The 25,106-nt window shown below is 43.3% G+C and overlaps 1 protein-coding gene across 18 annotated transcripts in view; it reads left to right on the top strand.

The window, feature by feature from the left end:
• Window positions 1-25,106, top strand: part of BAZ2B (bromodomain adjacent to zinc finger domain 2B) — a 312,108-nt gene that overhangs the window by 195,094 nt on the left and 91,908 nt on the right. For all 18 annotated transcript variants that reach the window (XM_040441910.1, XM_040441913.1, XM_040441909.1 and 15 more), the window contains 2 exons: window positions 2,374-2,514; window positions 23,316-23,495. In XM_040441910.1, coding sequence (XP_040297844.1) covers window positions 2,376-2,514; window positions 23,316-23,495 — 319 coding nt within the window. In that variant the 5' untranslated portion in view covers window positions 2,374-2,375. The remainder of the gene's footprint in view (window positions 1-2,373; window positions 2,515-23,315; window positions 23,496-25,106) is intronic.

A 25,106-nucleotide genomic window follows, 5' to 3' on the forward strand; every position in this document is an offset into this window, starting at 1 on the left:
ATATTTAAAATATGGTGTAGTTGTCCTTATAAAGAGGAACTCTAACTACAAAACTGCAGTAGTAATTCAATTGTATTTTCATTGACAAACCGGACAATATGAGCCCCATCACGTCACATGGGCGTCAGTGACCACACACTTGCCATTGCCATAACGGTGGGGGGGCTTCAGAGAAATAACAACCTACTCGTATAATGATTAATCTCTGCCTTGAATATAGGATGCCTTGGAGATGAAAAATACAGTACCAGGGCATTGAAGTTAAAAGCATTAAATATGAGTCATCTAAGGGAGGACATGATAAATTTGATTAAAAATCATATATAAATGGCTCATACAAAAATTAGATTAAAAAGCAGTCCTCATGTCTCTTAAAGGGTCAGCACACAGAACGTAATTCACACCAGCCAATAGCTGGTCACCTTTTAGGACTTAAAGGGGTTGTCTCACGAAAAATATTGTACATTGTAGTATTGTGAGTTATATTCAGTAAAATGTATCTGTATAGTGCCACTTAATTTCTTATTTCTTTGACCTGCTCACTGCGATGGCCGCACATGCTCAGTTTCATCTTTCAACAGCCTCCTGAGCTGTGATAGGTAGAGCATGGACACGCCCCCTGAGCTGCAGCAGAAAAGACACTCCCCTGAGCTGTCAACTTGATATAAATCTAGCAGAGCAATAAATGGGGAGATCTCTGGATCCATGTGAGGTACAGGGCTGGTTCTAGCTTTATTAGAAAGAGACTAAATAATTTTTTACATTATTCATGGGATAAGCTCCTTTAAGGCACCTTCCCACAGGACAAGATGTCTGAGCAATATGTTTCTTAGCTTGCTAGTGTCCTGAAGAGGTGTGCTGTTTCCGTTGTTACATTTACAGGACTGTGACCCTCCACTGCCTGACCTGTGCTTGACTTCTATATTGACCCTCTGCTTCCGTTGTCTGCCCATGTCCCAACTTTGTGCCCATTTACAGGACTGTGACCCTCCATTGCCTGACCTTTGCCTGACTTCTATATTGACCCTTTGCTTCCTGCACTAACCGCTGACTGTCTGTCAGATTGCTCATACTTGGCCTGTCCCTGACTACAGTTTTGCCTGTTTTCTCAGTGCTCCTGGTCCCCGTGGGTCAGATGTCAATCACACAGAGATTGCTCCAAGAGGTAGTGGCCTGGTGGTTCCCCTGCAACAAAGTCCAGATGCCTGTACAGGGGCTAAAGGTTGAATACCAGGGAAATGCCAGGATAATGCCCTTGGAATTAGCCCAAAGTCAAATCTGTTGGTTGACACACTGGTTCCACACCCATTGCCGTAACGTATGCCTATACAGTGGGATGCCTTGCAGTCTTCCAGCAAAGGTAGACATCGGAAGATTCTCACAATGTACACCTCCAATGTAGTCTCTAAATGTGATGTGAACAGGGCCATCAATTTACCTTTCCACCTTTCTTCCATCCACGACCTGTCCCCTCCTTTGGTGAAACCTGATGGCTAGTCTGTCAGTGCAAGGTCATTTCAGTTGACTTTGGGCTACTGTATGGAAAGTTCCCTGTATGTGCAGTATGTAGGCAAATTAAATGAAACCTTTGGTACATTGGATGACCAGCCTTCCTTAGTGATAAGAGGATATTATTTACTCATCAGCTACACAGTGCCAAGATATCCCCCCGCCAAGTGTAAGCAGTGGTCCCTGTCCTCAGACAGATAACCGTGTAATTTTCCTAATACACGTGTACTCACACATGGTACGGTTTCATAGGAAGCCAGTAATCCGATGTGCAGCATGTTTTAAGAGTATGCGAGAAATGTGGATTATCTGGAGGAAAAACACACAGACCTAGGGACTATAACAGCAGAACATCCAAAGTCTATGGAGATTATGGTTAGCGGACCACGCTGGAATGTGATATGTGTTATTTTTATGAGTTATAAGTGTCACTGTCACCAGCATCTGTCTCTGTCTTCTAGTCACGTGTAATGTAAAGTATACATGTTTAAATTGCCATAAAGAAATAATTTGCCAATCCACATATAAGCGTATCTGGTGGGACCAATGGAGTAATGAAAAGCCCCATGGAGATGCATTGATATCCCAGCTTAAGAGTATTCCCATCTTATGCATTTATAGAATATCCATGGGATATGCCTTTATGACTATTGATGGGGAACGTCTGGGATCTTCTTATGTCTATAGACAATTGGTTGTCCAATCTCCCGCAACTCCTAGACTGTGTATATGGCCAGCTTCACTCATGCCTCATGGCTGGTCTTCTTCATTTGACATGGAGTATGTCCTTAGCTTCATACCATTGCCTTCATAAGGTTTCTCTGTTGAAATATATTTAATTGTTTTTTTAATTCTTTCTTTCAGACATGGAGTCTGCAGAGAGGATAACAACATCAAACCCATCCGCAGTGACTTCTTCCTCACCTTCTACCCCATCTGTAGCATCAGTGGTGACTAAAGGAGGCCTTTCCACAGGAGTCACCCCTCTGAGCTCCTCGATTTGTGGTAAGCGTTCTTGGACAAGTCTGAAGAAACACTGTACACCAGGGCTGACTGTCAATGACGTGGGCTACCGAGCCACAGTTTACAGCATGTCCTAATGCTTGGTGTCCTTGTGTAACTGGCGTTGATGTCACGCAGTGCTGCTTTCCCCTTTTACCCAAAATCTTTGAACTAGAGAATTGCTGGGAATGCAGTTTGCTAATATACAGGCATGTGTGCCCGGTTTGAGATAATGTTGTTTCTAGTTCTAAAATTCTGTGCTGTTTAATTTTTTAACATATCTTTCGGAGATATGGAGCGTACCAGCAGGATTGAGAAACTGAAGTTGCATTCTGCCAGGAACCGCTCCCTCAGTCCCTACTGTGAAGTGTTCTCTTCTCTGAGCTGCTCCACACCCTCTCCCCTCTGGTCCAGGTACATACAAATCTGATGCTCTCTGCATTAATGTAGTAGCATCAGACACTTATGCACCTGGCCAGCAGCCCAAGGTCCTGTTCTGAATTCAACTGTATTGCCGTCCTCAGGACGATTAATAGTTTATTACTGGACGCGGGCGGCAGTATTTTGTGCTGCACTGTTGTATTTGTTTCTGCTGGGGCGGTATTTTGTTCTGCACTATAGTATTGCTGGCCCTGCCTATTTTTGTCGCTTTATCTTCTGTCAAATTGGACCCACCTACAACATGGGGCCACTTTTAGTTTCTTTCCAGGGCCACTTTATGTTCTCAGTCCGCCCCTGGCTGGCTTTCAGTTCCTTAGTGGCACACAGGCCTGGAATGCTGAGCTACTGAATAGTTTTTGGGGCAAGCTCACCTTAAGACATCATAACTTGACCATCCCTCTGGAATTTTATCCCTGTAGAGTCAATGGCCGATCCACGCCTGGTAGTGATCCCCTGGTTGGATACTATAGCAGTCATAGCACTTACCAAGCACTTCACAGCAAGGGGACTGCCTTCTGTGCACTTGCAGGAGCGCTACCTGGTGCAATAAAACCTCAGGCTACTTTCACATTGGCGTTTTGGCTTTCCGTTTGTGAGATCCGTTCAGGGCTCTCACAAGCGGTCCAAAACGGATCAGTTTTGCCCTAATGCACTCTGAATGGAAAAGGATCCGCTCAGAATGAATCAGTTTGCCTCCGTTCAGTCTCCATTCCGCTCTGGAGGCGGACACCAAAACAGTGCCTGCAGCGTTGTGCTGTCCGCCTGACACAATCTGGCACAATTGAAAACGGAGTTCGTGATGGATCCGTCTTGGCTATGTTACAGATAATTCAAACGGATCCGTTCATGACGGATGCATGCGGTTGTATTATTGTAACGAATACGGTTTTGCAGATCCATGATGGATCCACGCAAAATGCGAGTGTGAAAGTAGCCTAATAAACACTGCCATGATTGTATGTGTACCTAACTAGCACGATCAGCAGTTCTGCAGATTTAAAGCTGCTGACAGACTCCCTTTAAATCTATGTCTGTTCAGGAGATTTTTGTGCTTTTTATCTAAAAATAAAAACAAAAAACAAAGCTTTGTCATAAGGTTATAATAATAAATGTATCAGTACAGAGTTCTGACCTAGAAAAAGCAGCTGGACCCATTATCTGTGAGGCAAGGAGTCACCTTAGCAACTAGGCCCCATGGCAGCTCCTTACCGCTCCATACCGCTGGCTTCCCAAATGTCACGTCCACCCCTGTGAAAAATCCTAAAAGCTTGCATACTTCTGTACGGTTTCTAGATCCCATCGAACACACGGTGCAGTCGCCATTTATTTACCTGCATTTTCGTATATTTCTGTGCGTGCGCCGCCTGTTCACAGTGACATTTCAGAAGGGAATAAGTCTCATCAACGTTACAGGAAAAACAGTATTTAAAATGTCAGCTCTCTGCTAGAACATTAATCATGAGCTTAATATACCTATTGAGAAGTAAACTCTGCCCACAGGAATGTGTTTCATCGGGGATTAGGGAGTATTTCAATAGTTACATTTAAATAAAGAGTTTTTTGTAATGAAACGCCTGGAATGGATAAGTGAAATGCATTAAATGTTACCTTGTTTAAGAAAAGTTCCGAACCTCTTTAAAGGGAAAGCACAGTTTACTGAATATATTTCACAGGTTGGAGTAGTGAAAAACCTAAAAGGCACCTAAGCCGTCCATACACATTAGACCAATGTCAGCGGGACCAGCCAGTCATCTAATGTGTATGATGGTTTCCTGACTTTCCTCGACAGCAGATGCCAGCGGGAAGAAAGGATCAGGCATATTGAGTTTTAAAATTTGCAGAATGGAGTGGCTCTACCACTCCGTAGGATAGAGAGGTGCTCAATATCTAAGTGTGAACTCCAAAACACCAGAGAGTTATAATTTATATAATAATGGAGATATGGCACTCAATATCTGGAAAGTTGCTCAAAACAAATCACTTTATTGATGTAATTATCATATTAAAATGATTAAAATATCGTACAAGATACGTAAATTGTACAGAAATTAAATAACATAAGGATAAAACGTCACAGAAGACGATACAGTAAAAAATCACTCAAGGTATATATGTATACACGTCAGACAGCAAATAGGTACTTTCTCATATTCTGATTGATTCACCACAGAAAATTAAATTGTCGGCAATATAACACTATATTTGTTATTTACCGATGATTCTATGAGAATTTATCGATGAGAATTAATCGAGAGTCACCATTATTTCGATATAATATAATCGTCAATTTTCATTACTAGAATACAATCGTAGGCTTTTCGAATTAGTTATGAACTGTTATTTGGAATATTTGGGAAAGTCACAATAATTCTTATGTCACAGTTCTTTAAACTTATCGGATTAAAGGAGTTATTAGCTCTAGGTGGCGTCCCACCTATTTTCGAGCTATCTTATTCCCTTACCTCCAACTTCTTAGTGTGGCTTGTTTAATCGCCGTTTCCTCAGCGTCCCACGTGTTCGGTTTCTCCTTACTTTCGATTAAGTGGAAAATGGGAGTGTATCACTCCAAGGAGTTTTCGAGCATGAACTCACATGTAGGACGAGTTGATCACTTAGGAAGTTATTGATGAGAAGGTATAACTGTAGATGTCCTTGCGTACTCCAACAATGGTGGTAATGTGGGGTCCAGATTCCTCCCAGACGCGTTTCGAAGTCCCAAGGGGTGCTGACTTCTTCCTCAGACTACTCTGGTGCCCAATTCTTTGTGGAATTGCTCTTCAGCTAAATGGGTGTTCCAGGACATTACATTGGATAGGCCATCAATATATAATCTACACTATGGTCATCTCACCCCCAGCACCCCCTACTGTCAGGAGCCTCTCGCTGGGGCACTGCAGCCCCTTTAATGCAGCACATGAATGCCTATAAGATTGTGGCAGTGCCTGGTAGTGTAGCTCATCCACGCCACATCTCCTCCAACCTGCTGATTGGTGGTTTTCCAGGTGGTGGTGCATGACACTAGGTATCAAAGAATAAAAGACAATCCCTGTGTCATGCTCCGCCCCTCAGACCCTGCACTGCAGTTTTCCTAAAAAGTGAGTTTCCAAGAAAACACAGCAAATGTGTAGACCTATAATGCATTTGAAATATTATTTGCTTACACCAAAACTGTTGCCTTATATTATTATTATATTTGTGCATGTTTGTGTAAGTATGTTAGCATGATGCTTATTAGGGTAGCGTCTGCTGAGATGACCCCTACAGCTTAAAAGGGTTGTATAAGATTAGAAAGTGGCTGCCTTCTTCCAAAAACAGGGTAACACCAGTCCACAAGCTGTATGTGGAATTGCTGCTTAGTCACATCTACTTCTGTGGAACTGAGCGGTAATATCAGACAGACATGTCGACATGTGCGTTGTTTTTTTTTTATATATATAAGGAAGTGTAATTCCCCAGACTTCTGCAAATATTTTATAATGTTTAATTGTACATTGTTATATTATATTTGTGCCATTCATTCTAGCAAAAAGTGGTATGGTTGTCAGGAATAGGGCTAACCCCCTGTTCCTCCCCTCTTGGCAGGAGTGGGCTGGTTCTACTTCCTGCCAGGAGGGGGAGTTCAAGTCCAGACAGAGAGGAGTAAGGAAGCACATGCCAGACCTCCTACTCCAAGGGACTATATCCAGTTCTCCGGTGAGACCATTACCCCAGGGGATTGCCAGAATCAAGAACACTACTTCCAAGAAGCTTTAGTGTGCCCAAACAGCAGAGTCAACAATGGCTTCACAGACCCTTCTGCTGGTGAGGGAAAACAGGTCAGACACCCATCACTTACAATAACCATAGGCCATACTAATTTCAAGCCTGCATCACACAGTGGACACCAGTGGCATAACTACAATTGACTGGGCCCCACAGCAAATTTTTGAATTCTTCCCCCCCAGAAACTTCTTTGCAACCCCCCAAGTTGCGTGCAACCCCCTCTCCTGTGGCTAGTCAAGACTGGACTCTCAGAGAAGGCCCGGTAGCTGCTCTGTCCGTTTTCTACAGTGTCTCTGTATATATTGTCATTGTATAACATTGTTGAGGGGGCCCTGACAATAAAATCTTTTAGTCTTCCTCCTGAGTGGCCCCTTGTGGGTTTGGGCCCCAAAGCAGACGGTTTCCCTGCTTCCCCTGGTGGATGCCTATATCTATCAATTTTCCATCCAACCTGCCACCATACCTCCTCATCTGGTGTGTGACACAGTGAGAGGTTTGGTCTGGGAAAACGGGTATTTTCCTCCCAGCATGTGCTGCTGGGCTGATTTAGAGCCAGGTGAGGTCAAATACCGGACCGGATTTTAAATGCCGGTCTGGGTTTTGGCAGCACCTGGCTGTCCTTAAATAGGCAGCTGGGCTCAGAAGCGAGGTCTCTGTGTTGGGATCTGGGAGCCTTGTGTCTGGATGAAGGCTTGCTACCTGTTTGGTGTGAAAACAGGTTGGTGCTGCTATCAGCAAGGACTCTTTGAGGCAGAATTGCCGCATGGTGTGAATTACCACCAACACCGCAAGGTGACTTTTTGTTTCATTATGACTGCTTGTTTTGTCACCTGCCTAAAGTGTGAATAAAACACTGAACTGTTTGATCCAAAGAACTTGTTGTTGCCTCTATACTGCCTTCTTCTGGCTTCATTCCTCAGTACTACATTTTCACTGCACCGATCGCCGGGGGCAATGGCCTGAGGGAGTGCACCTTGACACAACACCTCATCAGGGCCACTAGCACTCCCATCCTCTGCACTGGCTCTCAGGGGCTCGCTGCAGAAGCAAGCATGGTTTTCTAATTTTAGGCATGCGACCAGCATGATTTTACTATGACGGCGGCCCCAAATAAACTCTACCGCTGAGGCACTGATTTCAGATTTCCGTTCTATATCATTTTCTGTTCTGTATTTTTGGTTCTCGTTCTGTCATTTTGCTTCTGATATTACCATAAAAGCGGTTTTATTTCCTCTCAAAGGACCTTTTCAGCGACAGAAGTAGTATATTAAACATCCTGGCATTTTATTGACGTGCCATAAAACTACTCCAGCATTGAACGGCAGCGCACTGTACATAGAGCTAATTTAGGAAAAACAAACACTTTCTGCACACCCACTCCCCTCCCCTCCCCCGTCTAATGCGCAAGCGTAGCTGCATGTCTCTGAGCGCTGTCGTTTTATATCGCTAAAGGAACATGTAAGCAATTCTGTTTGCTGATTTTATTTTTGATTTTCTATTCGAGGAAACAGGTTAGCAGCTTAGGCAAAAAAAAAAAAAAAAAAGATCCTGAGATTTTTACTGACATGCAAAGTGCTTACTGATGTCAGCAGAAGTCCTTAATGGAAACGGCCATTAATATACATCCTCCCCGTACAGGACGAACAAGCATAAATTCACTTAGTGTTGCTGAGGAAGCAAGCTCGCCGTCACAGGCTCAAATGTACGTTTTATCCTATATATATGTATCCTGCTGATTCTGAGAACTAAAGAATCGTGACAATTTTAAGGGACTCAATTTAAAGGGACTCATTACTCATTGAAATGAACAAGAGAATAAAAAAATAAAAAAATCAGTCAACAAGACTCGAAAGGATTCGCCGAGAATAATTTAATATGGTCGCAAGCAACTTGTCCTAGAATATGAGCAGCATTGGTTGCATCCATTTGCAGAGCTGCCGGGGGGGGGCTCACTGTGCACTAGACTGCTCTACAATAGATGGAAATGTTGTGCTCCTGCCATCATGGCTGAGCAGCCTGACAGCAATGCTTACCAATAGGTAGGTGATACCAGTTGAGGGTGAGTCCCTGCTCAGTCTGACACTGGAAGCAATGATTAGATAGTGTCAGACTGTGCAGGGACACACCCCAACTGGTAACCCCCATCTGGACCTTCATTGCAAACTGCTAGTAAGCAGGAATAATAAAGGAATAGCACAACATAGAGTCATAAGAATAGATGCTGCAGAAGTGTGAGATGAAAGCAGTTGCTAAAACAGACATGTCAGGAATGGTTATAGCTCCTCTTGAACAAAGAGGTTTTCTTTTACTGCTTCTCAATAACCAAATGCGACATAAAATGATAAAAAAAAAAGAGAGGAAGATATCATGTTAAGTGTTGCTAGTTTCCTGTTTTATTCATTTTCGTGTCCTTTTAAGGTAGTTCCCTGATGTGGACAACCCTTACTTGTTAGAAGGACCCTTTAAGACTCTCAGTTTCCGTGGAGCGCCACTGCAGGGGGAAATTAGGCATTACACGGTGTCCATTCTAATCAATGGGTTGTTAGTGAAATGCAAGGACAGGACAGGACAGGTCCTCCAGAGTAGGAGATGCTTTTTGTAACTGCGCCCTCTTTATTAACTCTTTACTAATAGAAAATAGGAAAACCAGTCTCCTAAACTAGACAACCCCTTTAAGATTATTCAGCATTCAATAGAAAACAAAGGCTTTATGGCTTTCAGTGCATTAGTCTGAAAAGAATGCTTCCTCTAGGTCCATTACAACTATCAGAGATAACACACAGGCAGACATTATCAAGAGTCCTTCAGTAGACCCCAAGATTTAAAGCATCATTTTAGTCACCACAGCATTTTTACGGACCTGAATGAGAAGTATAAAAGCGCCACCCGGAGAACAGGTGGATCCTGAAAATGATGCATTTTTAATGATATAGTTATATTAATTTTTTTAACGCTTATAGCCGATATCCAGCAAATAAGAAATGTGCAGAGTCCCTTACAGTATTACATGATATATTATAGTACCCTAGATAATCGGTTGGGTTAAAGGGCATCTGTCAGCAGTTTTGTCCCTATGACACCGGCTGACCTGTTACATGTGCGCTTGGCAGCTGAAGACATCTGTGTTGGTCCCATGTTCATATGTGTCCGCATTGCTGAGAAATATGAAGTTTTAATGTATGCAAATGAGCCTCTGGGAGCAACGGGGGCGTTACCATTACACCTAGAGGCTCTGCTCTCTTTGCAAATGCCGCGCCTTCTTCACTTTGATTGACAGGGCCAGACGCTAGTAATGCTGCCCAGTACACCCCTCCCTTTTGTTTGATTGACAGTCCTTGAGATTTCAGGGTCTGTAGTGAAGACACAGGGGCTGCCACGTGCACAGAACGGAGCAGCCCCGCCCTTGGTGCACCGAAAACCTTTTATGTATAAAAATAAAAAGAAGCATGTCTCAGGATTAGAGGAGCCGTTTTTCACAAGAAAGGTTACTGCCTGCATAGCAGAACGCTTAGGGGGTGTTCACACAACGAATTTGGAATCAGCGCTGATTTTGCCGTGTTTTTTTTCCGCTTCCCATTAATTTCAATGGGAGGATCAGCTCAGATTCTACTCCAAGATAGAGCCTGCTGCTTCTTATTTCCTGCGCAGTTTTTTTTTCAGCGGCGAAAAAAAAGAAAGTTCTGCCTTCCATTGAAACTAATGGGACGTTTTTAAGGGGCGATTTTTGGTGTGAAAAACAGCACTAAAAACCATTGTGTAAACTGACCCTTATTTTGAAATTAAGGGGGTCATTTATTATACTGGAATACACCTAAATTAGGCGTATTTCAGGTGCAGATGGCGGCGCAATGATTAGTTGTGCCGCTACCTGCAACTTCGCCCTGCTCACCCCAGTTTTAAAATTGTGGGCGTGGCGGGGGAGGGGACGGGCCGGCAGGCTCATCTCATTTACCATTTGCTTGTTTTAGGCTTAGAAAACGGTCTAAATGTAAGACAGCAAGGAAGCTGTCTTACATTACGGCGCCTCTTCATAACTTTGGCGGATCCTCCGCCAGCGCAGGGGCTTTAATAAGACCAGCGTCTAAATGAGCCCCCAAGTCCCTTGCATATGGATAGGAGTTTTTTCATGTGTAAGTACTGTATATACTGCATTGCTCCTGCACACAGGGGCATTTCTCCCACAATGACCCCCCCCAGTACGGAGATAATTAAGGCCATTTTACCCTGCAGCGGGGGAAAGGGCGGGTGTTATCAGTGTATTATAGAAGCCATTTTGCACCCAGATCTGACATTTTGGAGCGGTAATGAGCGATTGCTTTGTGATGTGAAGCTGATTTCCTCGGCTGGATTCAGAGATAAACCTGATATGTCTTTTCTGGTACACGTCTTGGCTCACTGCAGCGTATTCATCTTCACACCAACAAATAATTTATGAGTTTACAAAGAAGAGATTCTTTCATGCAATGCAGCCAAAGTGACCTCGAATTCTTCTTCCCGTGCGCCATTTAATGGTCCTGCCGCCTCCATGCAGATGTGTTTCTAGCAGATGCAGTCACCTTTAAAGGTATTTGTATCTTGTGTGCAAATTGATGTTTTCCTGTCCTTTAGCTCCTTCAAGTGACTGCATATCGGCTAATTAAGTATCCGCGGATGACTAATGATGCCATTTAAATTCTATACACATAAAGATCAAAGCAAACCGGCAACTTATTGGTGACAAATTCAGATACAGCGGGGGGTGGGGGACGCTGTAACATACAGCACAATGTGTACAGTCATTCGTTTTGAGGAACGGGATATAGATGACATCTGTCTGAGAGATGAACCCCAGACAGACCCTTACTGTACTGTACATGCGCCATCTCCTTTAATGATAGAGCGCCTCTGCTGGAGAAATTAAGCACTGCATGACTCTAGAGGCCGTCCATGTATTACATGGACAATGTTGGGTTCTCCAAAGAGAGTATCTTCGGATTGGTTAACATGTGAACCCTGTCTATAAATTCTGAAATCCCTAAAGAGGACTTTTCACCGCTCCTGAGATGCCTATTTTGATAGCTTCATGTATTCCCCACCTACTAACAATTCTGGAGCATCTATTCTTATGGCTCTATGTTGTGCCATTCCTTTATTATTCCTGCTAGAAGTTATGAATGAATGGCTATTAGCCTTCAGTAAGGGTACAGAGGGGCGGTAACAAGTTGGGGGTGTGTCCCTGCACAGTCTGAAAATGGCAGCACTGATTGGATAGAGCGAGTCTGTGCAGGTACACACCCCCAACTGGTTACCGCCCCTCTGTACCCTTACTGAAGGCTAATAGCAATTCATTCATAACTTCTAGCAGGAATAATAAAGGAATTACACAACATAGAGTCATAAGAATAGATGCTCCAGAATTGTTATTACATGGGGAATGCATGACGCTATTAAAACAGGAATGTCAGGAGCGGTGACAGGTCCTCTTTAAAGAGGTTTTCTAACCTCATGATTTTTGCCTGACAACGGTATGAAAAACCAAAAGGAGTAATACTCACCTTAGCAATACCTAGCCGCCCCTGTGCCAAAACTTCCCTCGCCAATTTCTGTTCGGAGACATGTGATTGCTGCATCCAATGACTTGTCAAAACATCACTGCTACAGCCTGTGATTGGCTACAGCAGTCCTATGTCGATTCGCCAATGGCGCCTGGGAGAAATGCAGGAATAGTCAATACTAGTGATGAGCAAAGTTTTGGAAAATTCGATTCGGCTGCTTTGCTTTGCTCTGCTTACCCCTCAGATGCCGAGTTCATATATGATCGCAGCATCTGCGCACGGTATTTTGGCCGAGAAAATCAATCAAGATGGTGGAGGCCGGCCCGTCGCAAGCAAATGGAGGAGGTAAGTATGATTTTTTTATTTTTTTTTCACATTATTTTAGGTTAAATTGATTCACTACCACGAAGCACAAGAAAATTCGGCTTCGCGGCGAATCAAATTTATCCTGAAATTCGGATCGAATTCCACTTCGTTGGATTTCATTCACTCATCTCTACTCAACACGGGAGCGGCAGAGTTTTCTACAACCCCTTTTTAAAAGGGTTTTCTAGTTTGCATCAACATCCTCTAAAATAGTCCTATATTAAAGTAGCTGTAATTATGTAATTTATTTATTTTACCTTTATTGCTGCTATCTCCAGTTCTGGGCTGTGATCACATGACCATCTCTTTCCTATTTCCTGTGATGTTATGTCTATGGGTGGGGCAGTGATAGGGGCGTGTCTATGTAACTAGCTGGGTGGGAGGAGCTGGGTGTTGTTAGGGGCGGGGCTGTTAAAGAGGAAGGAGAAGTGCATCATGGGTTTGGTTGGATACAGGAACAGGAAGTGCTACATACAGGATGGAAACAAAGCGGAGGGATTATTTACATGGTGAAAACAGGTCAGGAGGTCAAATTGAAAAGGAAAGAGCATGGAGAATATGTGCATGAAGTAAGCGACTACATGAGCATATCTATTAAAAACAATAGGGATTTGCAAAACACCTTTAAGCATAGTTGTTTAAATGGGACCAAAGGAGATAGATAACCCTAGAACCATTATACGGTCTTGCCATAAGAGAACTGAGCCTGTCTAATCGCAGTGTAATATGACCTTACTGCGGATAGGAAGGAATGGTAGGACAGAGGAGACTGCAGGCAACGTTAGGATCTTCTCTTAAAGACTTCCAAGTACACCAGGTAGTGAGAAATGGGTCAGTTTTTGTTATGTTAATCAATGATCAGCTCTTCCAGGCGCATAAATTGTTTGAGGAGTTCAATAAATGATGCCAGGGAGGGGGAGAGGAGCAGTCTCCATTGTCTGGGCCTCTGCAGCAGAAAGGATCTTCAGCGGGTCACGTTCATCCTATTTCATTGCACCAAGTCAACTCACTAATTGTGTGCTTTTCCTCTCTGAGACTCTGAAACAAATTATAAGAAGAAGTAGATCAGCTATGATGATCTGGTGCAGGGGCGTAACTATAATTCATAGGGCCCCATAACAAAATAAGATGGGACCAGGGGCGTAACTACCATAGCGGCAGACCATGCGACTGCTCTGGGGCCCAGGGCAAGAGGGGGCCCAATTGGGATCATCCCCTCTTCTACTGGGGGTGCAAACTTAGTCAGGACTCTACCCTCTAAAGGAAGAACTTTTAATAAATGAAGCAGTGGAAAAAATGTCCCTTGAAAAGGGTTAAGACGGAAACCCTTCTGTCCTGTGTGGGGGGCCTGGTTTGATCCTTGCTATGGGGCCTTTACTTCTCTATATACGACACTGGATGGGACCCTCATCACCTAGTGTAAGAAGATGTAAACAGCAGCATAAGTAGCAATAATTAAAGGTATGCATAATAGGACTATATATCAGAAGACCCACATTACAGCAAAAAGCCACCATACGGGATACTAGTTTTTGCACCTCCTCAGCCTCCGGGCCCTATAGCAAGTGCTATAGCTGCTATGGGTATAGTTACGCCCTTGAATCTGGGTATGTCATCTGTTAAGACTTCATTTAAGTAGTAGACCTTTTTTTCTGCATGATTTAGGTATGGGGCTGATCATTTTATGGCTCCTAACAAAATAAGATGACCAATTTATTTTTTTAAATAATCTGTCGCTATCGATCAAACTGGTTACATAGACATATAGCTGTGGTGGTTCACCTGATTAAAACACTGTTTTGCCTTTGTTCAGCCAAGGCTCCGCTCTAGAGTTGTGATACTTTGTCTCAATATGCAAATTAGGCCTTTGGTGTAATGAGCCCCGCCCAGGGAATGCTCCAGGTCCGCTCAGAAACATCAAATTTGTGGGCGGTGTTTGCATTAGCCCCTCCCATTTTTTGGACCGAGACAGCGCAGGGACAGTGTCAGCAAATTTGGGACAGTTGTCAGCTATGCACAAGCTCTGCACCTTTCAGTGGCCAGCCCCTCCTTCATTGCTTTGATTGACAGGGCCAGGCAGTGGCAAAGCAGTGAGGGAGGGATTGGCCACAAAAAGTGGGTGCAAAAGGGCGTCACCACTGTTCTTGTTGCACCCAAGCTTTGCTCCTTTTTGCATACTAATTTGCATACTAAGAAAAAGTATAATGATTCGAGAACTGAGCCTTGGATCAACAAAAGAAAAACAGCAGATTGATCAGGTGAACCACAGCTATGTGTATATGCAAACAGTTTGATAGGTCGCTGGTGACAGATTCCCTTCAGACCTCATGCACATGACCGTATACATTTTTGCGGTCCGCAAAACACTGATGTCGGCCATGTGCATCCCACACTTCGGCAGCTCTGGCACTATGTTACAAATGCCTATTCTTGGCCCCAAAACGGATTCGAATAGAACATGTTCTATCTTTTTTTTTTTTTCGCATCTTTTTCATCCGATCCGCAAAAAATATGGATCAGAAACCGGACTAAAAATACGGTCATGTGCGTGAAGCCTTAAGCAAATGCTTTAATCACAATTTGTTTTCTAAAATGAACATTGCACTAGTTTTGTATGATGGATGATGATACCATGCATAATATAGGTTGGTCATATTCCGCATGTTCCGTCATTGAATAATTATTACAGTCACTTTACCTGTTTTACTTTTATGCAAAGGATATCTTCTAAATTGCCCTACTTACACAAGCACGGGCTTTCATATTGTGGCAATGAAATTAGGAAGCTGTTTATTCATCTGTGCGAGGAAGTGCTCTGGGTGTGTGCATCACCCCACCTCTGTGAGAATAAAAACACAGCATACAGTATAAGAACTGAGCTCCCCGCAAAGTTCTGCTATGTTTGACGTGAAACCGGGAAGTTGCACAACAAGGTTCTCTTTCATTGTTAACCTGCCTGATCCTTCATACATCAGAAACAAAGGTGAATTCAAGGAGCACAAAGTTTACTAATATAAATAGAAGATTTGTATATTGGTATACCTAGAATGAACCAGTGGAGAAAATGTATTTGTATATATGCTGTATATTGTTGCCGGTTTGCATTATTGCGGTGGGGTCGGCAATGACGGACTCTTTGGGAGTTTAAAGTCCAAACAATGTTTATTTATTTTTCACCTATTTGGGTGAAGCCACAGCACATACTGTATAGCATAACCAAACATTAAGGAAACACCGTCCCGTCTGCGCGCTAACTATACAGAGACTTCTCTCTCTCACCTAAGCCTTCAGGATGTCGGGGGGGTCTGGCTTTGCACGGTCACATGGTCAAACAGCCACCAGGCTCTGATCCCGACAGAAGCTCCGAGACCTCTATTTATTCCCCAACAACACCTGGGATGTCCTCAGGCTGGGGAAAGTGATATACTGGAGTGAGGGTATGAAATGGTAGGTCCTTCTACCAAACCTACCTGTCCAAAAAAATCTATACTATACTTTGCAGAAACAAATACAGCTTTCTGGATTCTTTTATCTCACCCAACTGAGCAACTAGACAGAAGAGACAGAGATAGATAGATAGATAGATATGAAATTGATAAATAGTTTTATATCAGAAAACAGAGGAAAGCCTCTAATCTATTGGACATACATAAAGTATCTAAGGTAAATTATTAAAACATAGCAGTTAACAGCAGTTAACCTAAACATAGCCGTTCCCTCTTTTAGGATCTGTTAGCCAGCGCCAAGAGCTGCTAAAAAGATCTTGCTGTGGAGGTTCCAACACATGAAAACTGTGTAATGCCTCATTTCCCCTGTGGAGGCACTGCAGAGGAATTGAACACTTACATCAGGGTTTCCCCACAGATCACAGCTGTTCATTTGGGTTCCAGCAGCGGGCACTCTGTAACCAGGGGGTCCCTGTAGGAAAATTGGATGAAAGGGGGTTGTCCAGTTCATGAAAAATGTGGCTTAAAGGCTGGGAGTACTTGAAAATGATAAAATAATATATACTCATAAAATAATATATACTTGCAGATCCAGTGGCCGCTGGTCTCTGCTTACTTCCAGGCAGTGGTTATTGACCACGGACAACCAATCACCAGTCTTGGCAGTATCACTGCGGTGGCCATTGATTGGCTGCAGTAGTCATGGGCTTAGATGCTGCCTGGAAGCCTACAGAGACTGGCAGCTCCTTAAACAGATGAGCATGCTATTTTATTATTTTCAAGCACGCTCCCAGCCTTTAGGCAAAAGTTTTTCTGCTTCAGATAATCCCTTAAGCAGACAGCCCTCTTAAAGGGGTTTTCCAGGACTAAAACATTGATGTCCAATCGCCCCGGACTCCTCCTAATCCACTGACTGAAGCGAGCTGTTGACAAACCATGGCGCCTGGGGAAACATTAAAGAGTCTTCTGCGCTCCAGGCTTCTGAAGATCGAAGGGGACCCAGGGGAGAAAACTTTTCTTATGCCAAGTTTAGAAATCTTATGTAGATATTTTTAAGCATTTTATTTGAATGCTATCTATAGCCTGAGTCTTGTAGTAAAGCCTAAGTGCATCTTATGCTGGCAAGGAGCATTCAAGTATGTGTTTGTGTCAAGGACTCCAAGATCAGAGGTGTTACTAGAATACAGAGTTAGGTTAATTAGCTCAAGCGCTGCTTGGAAGAGCAGAAACATCATTTCAATGATTACCTCTAGTGAAAAAATACCTGTTGCGTAATTATTGTGTTAAAAGGGCTTTCCGTGAGTTCAGTATTGATGGCTTGTCCTCAGGATAGCTAATTAGTATTAGATTGTGGGGGTCCAACTCCTAATACACCCACTTTTTGAAGATGCTGAATGTTCTTCTCACTGCATATGAAGCACAGCGCCGTACAATGTATAGTGGCTGGGCTTGGTATTGCAGATCAGGCCCATTCACTTGAAAAGGACTGAGCTGCACATGGGCCAAGTGACTGATGAATGGGACTTCACTGGGCCTAGGAAGAGGCCGCAACCTCGTCAAACAGAAGATTGCAAAGGTTCCAGGAGTCTGACCTTCACCGATCATATTTTACTCTCAGAACAATTTAAAAACGTACGTGTACACTCTCTGTTGTTTCGTTCATTATTGTGTAAAGTGTATATTTTCAGATTTGTTTTATTCTGTTTTCTGTGGGTGACCAGTTTGCCTGAATTTTATAAGAAAGTGTTGTGGGCATGCTTTGTGCAGGAGGGTCGGATCTGTGACCATTAAACTATTGTCAGTGGTGGATCCTGTGTTATCTGAATATTCAATGTAATCCTGCCCGTGATGATCATAAGATGACTGCTGAGAAGTGGGACGATACTGACATGGAAAATTAGTATAAAAACATCACCAAAAAGTTTTAAAAATGTGTTTTAACACAGTACATGGTTCTCAGTTTTGACTCAATGGGATCCTCTTTTTTTTTTCACTCCCTGGGACCATTTGTAACGGGAAGCATAAGGGTCTTCCAATGTTCAGTAGAAGAACACATTAGAGTACTGTGCAATTACCATGCAGTACCACTGAACACGCCATAGGCATGCAGATCGAGCTTAGCTTTATGTGCATCTCCCACCAGATGCCTGAAATCCCCATAAACCAGACCAAGGGGTCTACCATCCATGAGGCACTTGAGGTACCTTCCCCTGACTGCGTCTTTTCAACGGCAGAATTTTGGCCCCTCCACAATCCATCCCTGCACTTTCTTATTCGCAATTTGGAAAACGAAATCGGGGAGACATTTCACTATTGATCCCAGGCAAAAATTTTCCTGTGGAAGTTAATGTATTTATGTTTGAACAGTTTAAAAGCACTAGCATAGTGTCCACAGAAATGATTTAGACGTTTGGAGATCTTCACAACCAGAGGGAAACTATACAAATTCCGTGCACATGTTGCCTGATTGGATTTAAAGGAAATGTGTCACCAAAAATGTTATCTGCTAGATAAAACCAGACAGCGTCGCGACATCCCCTTTTTTCTAATCTATTTTTATTTTCTGATTGCAGATTTATTTATTTCTTGAACATGGCGGCCATCTTACCCGAGCTGTTCTTAACAGCATTTAGAAAGCATTAAGAAAATTGCTTTACAGCAGCCCCATGGCCGTAGACACAATGGTCAGGAGAGGACCTCAGTGACTTCTATGGGAGAGTTTTCTAGCATTCTCTGTGACCTGTGCAGAGGCCATTGTACAAGGAGAGATTAGATAAGATCTGACAATCACCTATTGTGAATAGTGGATCCTGTCTCAGGCTACTTTCACACTGGCGTTTCTGGGTCCGCTTGCGAGATCCGTCTCAGGGCTCTCACAAGCGGCCCAAAACGGATCAGTTCGGCCCCAATGCATTCTGAATGGATAAGGATCCGTGCAGAATGCATCAATTTGGCTGCGTTTGGTCTCCGTTCCGCTTTTGAGGCGGACACTAAAACGCAGATTGCAGCGTTTTGGTGTCCGCCTGACGATGCGGAGCCAAACGGATCCGTCCTGACTTACAATGTAAGTCAATGGGGACGGATCCGTTTTCACTGACACAATATGGTGCAATTGAAAACGGATCCGTCCCCCATTGACTTTCAATGTAAGTCAGTACGGATCCGTTTTGACTTAGACTTTTTTTTGAAAGAATAATGCAAACGGATCCGTTCTGAACGGATACAAGCGTTTGCATTATCAGTGCGAATCCGTCTGTGCAGATACCAGATGGATGTGAAAGTAGCCTCATCTATACACAGAGGTGATATCATTACAGGCAGGATTAGAATGACAGATAAGCAGATAACTGCAGTAAAGTGATCTGCATAGACCAAGAAGTGGCGCCAATTATTAGGCTAAGTGGCCAGTGGGGAAACTGAAGGATTTTATGGTTTTTGTTTAATTATAGTGACATGGAAAATTCAAAATAACATCATCAAAAATTCTTTAAAAAAATGTTAACATAAACCTAAAAACGTGATTTAAACAATGGGTCATTTTCTGATGACACATTCTCTTTAAAGGGGTTATGTAAAGATATCAGCTTATCTTCTATCCTCAGGATAATGTCCCCGAAGGCCTCATTCACATCTCCGTCAAGCAAATGCTGTTGTCCACATGCAATGTTTTTTGTCTGGCCGAAACACGGCATTTATACTGGAAAGTGGCTGGATCACCACTGTACTTAATTACAGTCAATGGGGAACCGGCGGTGAACTAGAGAATCCGGCAATGCTGGATTTGGCGTAGTCCACCACAGTTCATCTTATCCTCCGGCATAGTCGGATACTACCTTTCCCTGCCAGTGACTATAATGGGACAAGGCAGATATCCGGCCTGTTTCCGGCATTAGTGCCAGGATTCGGCTGGACAAAAAATGCTGCTTGCACTAATGCCGGAAACAGGCCGGATCCCATTCTAGTAAAAGGGGCCTGGCGGTGCTCCGGCAGTTTCCAGCTATGCCGATGCAATGAATTATGGCATGCTGTTCCTCTAGCCTAACGCTACAACAGGACTAATAACTAAACTACCATTGTGCCAATAGGGGACTCATTTATTTTAAAGATTACAAAGCAAGGCTCTGCTTTTTTTCCAGGACCAGCGGCACTCTCTCTTGTCCATGGGCTATGTTTGTTATTGCAGCTCATCTTCATCAAATGAATTTGCGTGAGCTGCAATATTTTTTTTATCATTGCATTGGTAAATTTTGGATTACCTATCATCAGGGATGAGCGTTTCGACTTCGAATGTTTCATCTGAAGTCGATTCGCTCATCCCTACCTATCATCCGTACTGTCTACCACTGCTCTTTCTCATTTTTTGGGGGGGATTAAGATACAACAGTATCAATGTAGTATTCCCATCTGTCTTGTTGTTTTGCATGTTTTGGGGATTATATTTGGTGTAACTAATCCACTGATTTTATTATACCTGCAGAATACTCAGCACTCTCTGTTTTGCAGCGTAGCATCTTGCTGAAACAATATTTTTGCTGTGTTGTCTTATCGTTCCATTTCCTGGGGATGTTTTATCTCTTTTGCAAACTATAAATTATAGCAGGAGAGAGAGAGAGAGCGCTTTACAGGAATACAGCTAAGATGAAAGCTAATTGCTATGAAAGTTAAGTAGGCATTTTCTTTGTCACCGCAATAACTAGCATTATCTGTAATGCTCTACACCGTGGGCAGATGGACAGAAGTATTAAGAGTCCATGGAATAATTAGTGTTGTTGTTCTGTAAGGATTCAGCCGATGCAAAGACCTTTTGTCTAGACATGCCATAAAAGCTGCCGTGAATTAACAGAAAAAGACAAGCAAAAAAAAAAAGGAAAGAACAAGAACACAGATTTTTGTCTTTAGTCTTTCTGAGTTGCCACATTGTGGAGGGTGTGAACGAATACGTTTCAGATGACGTCTCTGCGAACAGATTTGGGGCAATACCCGTTATTGCAGACCCTCACTGTACCTACTCGTGAAGCGCAACACCAATTTTTCCTAGTCTGTAATGACCAAATCAAGTGATACCACTTTTCCTCAATTCAGGCAGTCATCCCTGAGCTTCAGGCATTAGCACTGATCACAGGACCATGGAAGAAGTCAGTAAGATGGTATCTTGCTCTATTACAGTCCCTCTGATGGTGGCACCTATAGACGGTTCAGTGCGCGGCAGTTATTGGGGTACCATGGCTGGCACTTATGGGGCTACTGCAGCCGGCACTTATGGGGCTACTGCAGCCGGCACTGTTGTGGACAGTTCATGAAGTTAGCCGGCCGTGATAGGCAATAGAAGTGGCACTAGGGCAACCACCTTAACAATGGGGCACGGTAGATGTTATTATAAAGGGGTTGCCCCGGTTTCAGCTGAGGTGTTTGCAGCAGAAGTATCAGAAGGTGCTGACTATCTGTCTATTTTCTATAGATCCTATACAATGTGATGCTGCTCTGCATGGTAGTGTTATACTTTTTATTTTACTTTTTAGTTTATCAGTTTGTAATATTATTCAGTTTGTGATACTTTCGACAATTATTAATTCGTCTCTCTTCACATCTGTGTTGGAGGCTCCATCACACTTCCCATCAAAGCAATAGATAGACACCAGGCTGGAATTATCCATGGTAGTATCCATCCTATGACAGACCTTGAGTTGTGTCTTCCATCACGCAAGTGTGAACATAGCGGGTCATTTACTATCAGAAATACGCCTATATTAGGCGTATTTCTGGCGCAGATTGCGGCTCAAAGGTTATTCTGCGACTTTTCTCCGCTCAAGCCGGGTCTAAAAAAGTGGACGAGACGTGGACAACAAAGGGGACGGGCCGGAAGGCCTGTCTCATTCATTATTTTCTATGCCTGTTTTTGAAGTAAAAAATTGTCTAAATGTAAGCCAGCAAGGAAGCTGGCTTACATTTGGATCGGCGCTGGATACGCCGAAGTTAAGTAGAGGCTGGCGCCTCTTCATAACTTTGGCGGATCCACCGCCAGCTATATGGGATATTAGGACAGGTGTCTAAAATGCTGGTCTTAATAAATTACCCCATAGGTGGTAGATCCAAGTATATACAAGAGCTTTTAGACCGGAGTTCAGAAGCTACAAGGCATGTCTCTGAGCGGCTCGCCATACGCTAGGGAACAACAGGTCCCAGCATGCTAGTTCCTGTTTGTAGGTTAGGTTTTATGGTAATCCCCCAAAAGCAGGAAATTCATTGGTTTCTTCAAAATGGTATATAGAATATAAAGCAAAATATTAGTAGCCTACAGCTCTTCTTAGCCTGCTCCTTTCAGCCTGCCATGCAAGCATTTTCCTTCGCATTTTAGACAATGAGCTTCAATTCCCAGCATGCTTATCTGGCATATTGTATAATAAACTATAACCTCAGCACACTTGGCACGCATTCAAGACAATGAATGTTTAATCCTATTAAATCTGTAGATTACATCCCTGTGTTCTTAAGTATCGAATCCCTATTTTGTAATATTGCACATTGGAAAAGGTGGAAAAATCTTTCTGCACGAGTAGTGTCTGGGTTTGTACTGCTTCCACTCGGTAAGAAATAAAAATATGATGGACACTATCGGGAAGTTAGGCAGGTTCGGCTGGCAAAATATTTTTTTTAGCAGTAAAAATTGATTTATTACAGGGGTTTTCCATTGTTCATACTCTTAGGGCATAATAGCGTCATGGAATGGAGTCCTTGGTTTTCTCAGTGGTGGACTCATGCATTTACTTTGAATGGCCACATGTAATACTATATTTCTCCTGTAGAGGCCGCTGTAGGGGAAATGAGCAACCGCTTTCCCTGGCAAAATCGGCTGTTTACCTGGGATCTCACTCAGATTAAAGAGGTTGTCTGTGATGAGACCCATTTAATTCACTATTAAAGGGGAATTCAAGTTGCGGGATTAAAGAATAATGTTTTGAAAGAGTTGTAAGAGATTAGGAAAACCATCTGTTTTTGAAAGGGCCTAAGCAGCAATCCCAGTCACAACCCACAAACAAGAGTGGCGCTGTTTCTGGGGAAAAAAACCCCATACTTTTCTAATACAACTTTTTTAAACTGGCAATTTCCCGGTTAGTTGGAAGTAATGCCTATGTGTATGTTGACTATCGAGGTCCCTGGACTTGGTAGCCATGGTGGATGGTGGAGATGGGCTTAAATGTATTTACTTGTGTGCGACGATATTAATTAATGGGTGTATTTCTCTCTGCTTTTCTAGGACACTTGTTCAGAGCTTCTGGAGATCAACCATTCAATCTGTCCAGTGCCTTTCCAATGATCAGCCACCCAGTTTTCGGCCTGCACGCAGCCAGCTCAGGACATTCCGAATTTGGTGGTTTGGGAACGCTTGGTGCACCCACAGCCTTAGCAGCACATCCCCAGTTAGCACATTTCCCAGGTAAATACTGAAACTAAACATTTTAGTATATAATATCGCTCAATATCATGGTATATAATAATACCAACACTTTTTTGTAACCTCTGGTGGTCTAGATCAGTGTTTCCCAACCAGTGTGCCTCCAGCTGTTGCAAAACTGCAACTCCCAGCATGCCCGGCTGTCCGGGCATGCTGGGAGTTGTAGTTTTGCAACAGCTGGAGGCACACTGGTTGGGAAACACTGGTCTAGATAAGCAAAGGGGTACTCCAGCCATTAACATATAACGTGGCTGTTTCTGAACTCGCTGTAGAGCTGTATGCAGCAGCAGTGTGAATTCTCCGCTACTACTAGATACATCTCTGCCCTAATACAGCTGTCGTGATAGGGGAACAAGGGTCCCCCATATCCATCGCATATAAGAATCCCAGTGGTCAGACCACAATTAATATAATAATTTTACCCTTATCCATGGGATTATGGCTAGAATACACTTTTAAAGCAAATTTACACCTAAAATAAAGCCCACGAGTCATCTGCTGTCACATCTGCTGTTTCTTAATTCCATCATCTGTCTCTGGTAAGCCGGGTGACGAATACTCCTGCTATTACAGCTCCCTTAAAAGGAATAGTATCAGCAATATCTTTTACTATTATACTTTTTACTACTTTTTCCTAATCTGATTTTATTTATTTATTTTACGCACTTATATAGCGCTGACATATTCCGCAGCACTTTACAGACATTAGCATCCAGCTGTCCCCAATGGGGCTCATATTCTAAGTCCCCTATCAGTACGTCTTTGGAGTGTGGTAGGAAACCGGAGAACCCGTAGGAAACCCACGCAATCACAGGGAGAACGTACAAACTCCATGCAGATGTTGTACATGGTTGGATTCGAACCTAGGACCCCAGCGCTGCACCACCGTGCTGTGCAGGTGTTCATTGACTTCTATTGGAGAATGTTGTGGGAATGCTCTGTGACCTGTGCATAGGTCATTATGCAGGGAGGGGGAGCAGGTTATTAAGGGGACAAAGACAACACTCGGTACTCTCACAGTTCACCGGACCTGGAGGTGCTGACTCTTGTTCTAATGAACCACGGGAAGGATTAAGTTTGTAAAATGGCCAGAAAAGCACTTGTATCATGGTTGTCTTAAAGCAGCCTTACAAAGATATTCTGCCTTGGGAGCATTGCTTCTGGGGAGAATACCGTACCCCACGGAGCCACCACAATATAGCACATGCGGTGCCTAGATGGTCATAATATGGAACAGTATAGGGTGATTATTTACTTTATAGCCTTTGCTGGAATGGGGATAATTTTGGAAATAACTTGGACAAACCCTTAAATTTATTTTTTTATGAGTTAATCCTGCTAAATTGTTGAGTAAGGGCTCATTCAGACAGCCGTATGTACGGGTCCACATCCGTTCCGCAATCTTGCAGAACGGGTGCGGACCCATTCATTTCAATGGGGCTGCAAAAGATGCGGACAGCACACCATTCCCTGCAAATGATATAGAGCATGTCGCGGACAAGAATTGGCATTTCTATATAGCGCTGGCCATGTGCGTTCCTCAAAATGCGGAAGGCACATGGCCGGTATCCGTGTTTTTTTTGCAGAGCGCAA

Source organism: Bufo bufo, chromosome 7, assembly GCF_905171765.1.
Source record: "Bufo bufo chromosome 7, aBufBuf1.1, whole genome shotgun sequence".
Classification (NCBI taxonomy): Eukaryota; Metazoa; Chordata; class Amphibia; order Anura; family Bufonidae; genus Bufo; species Bufo bufo.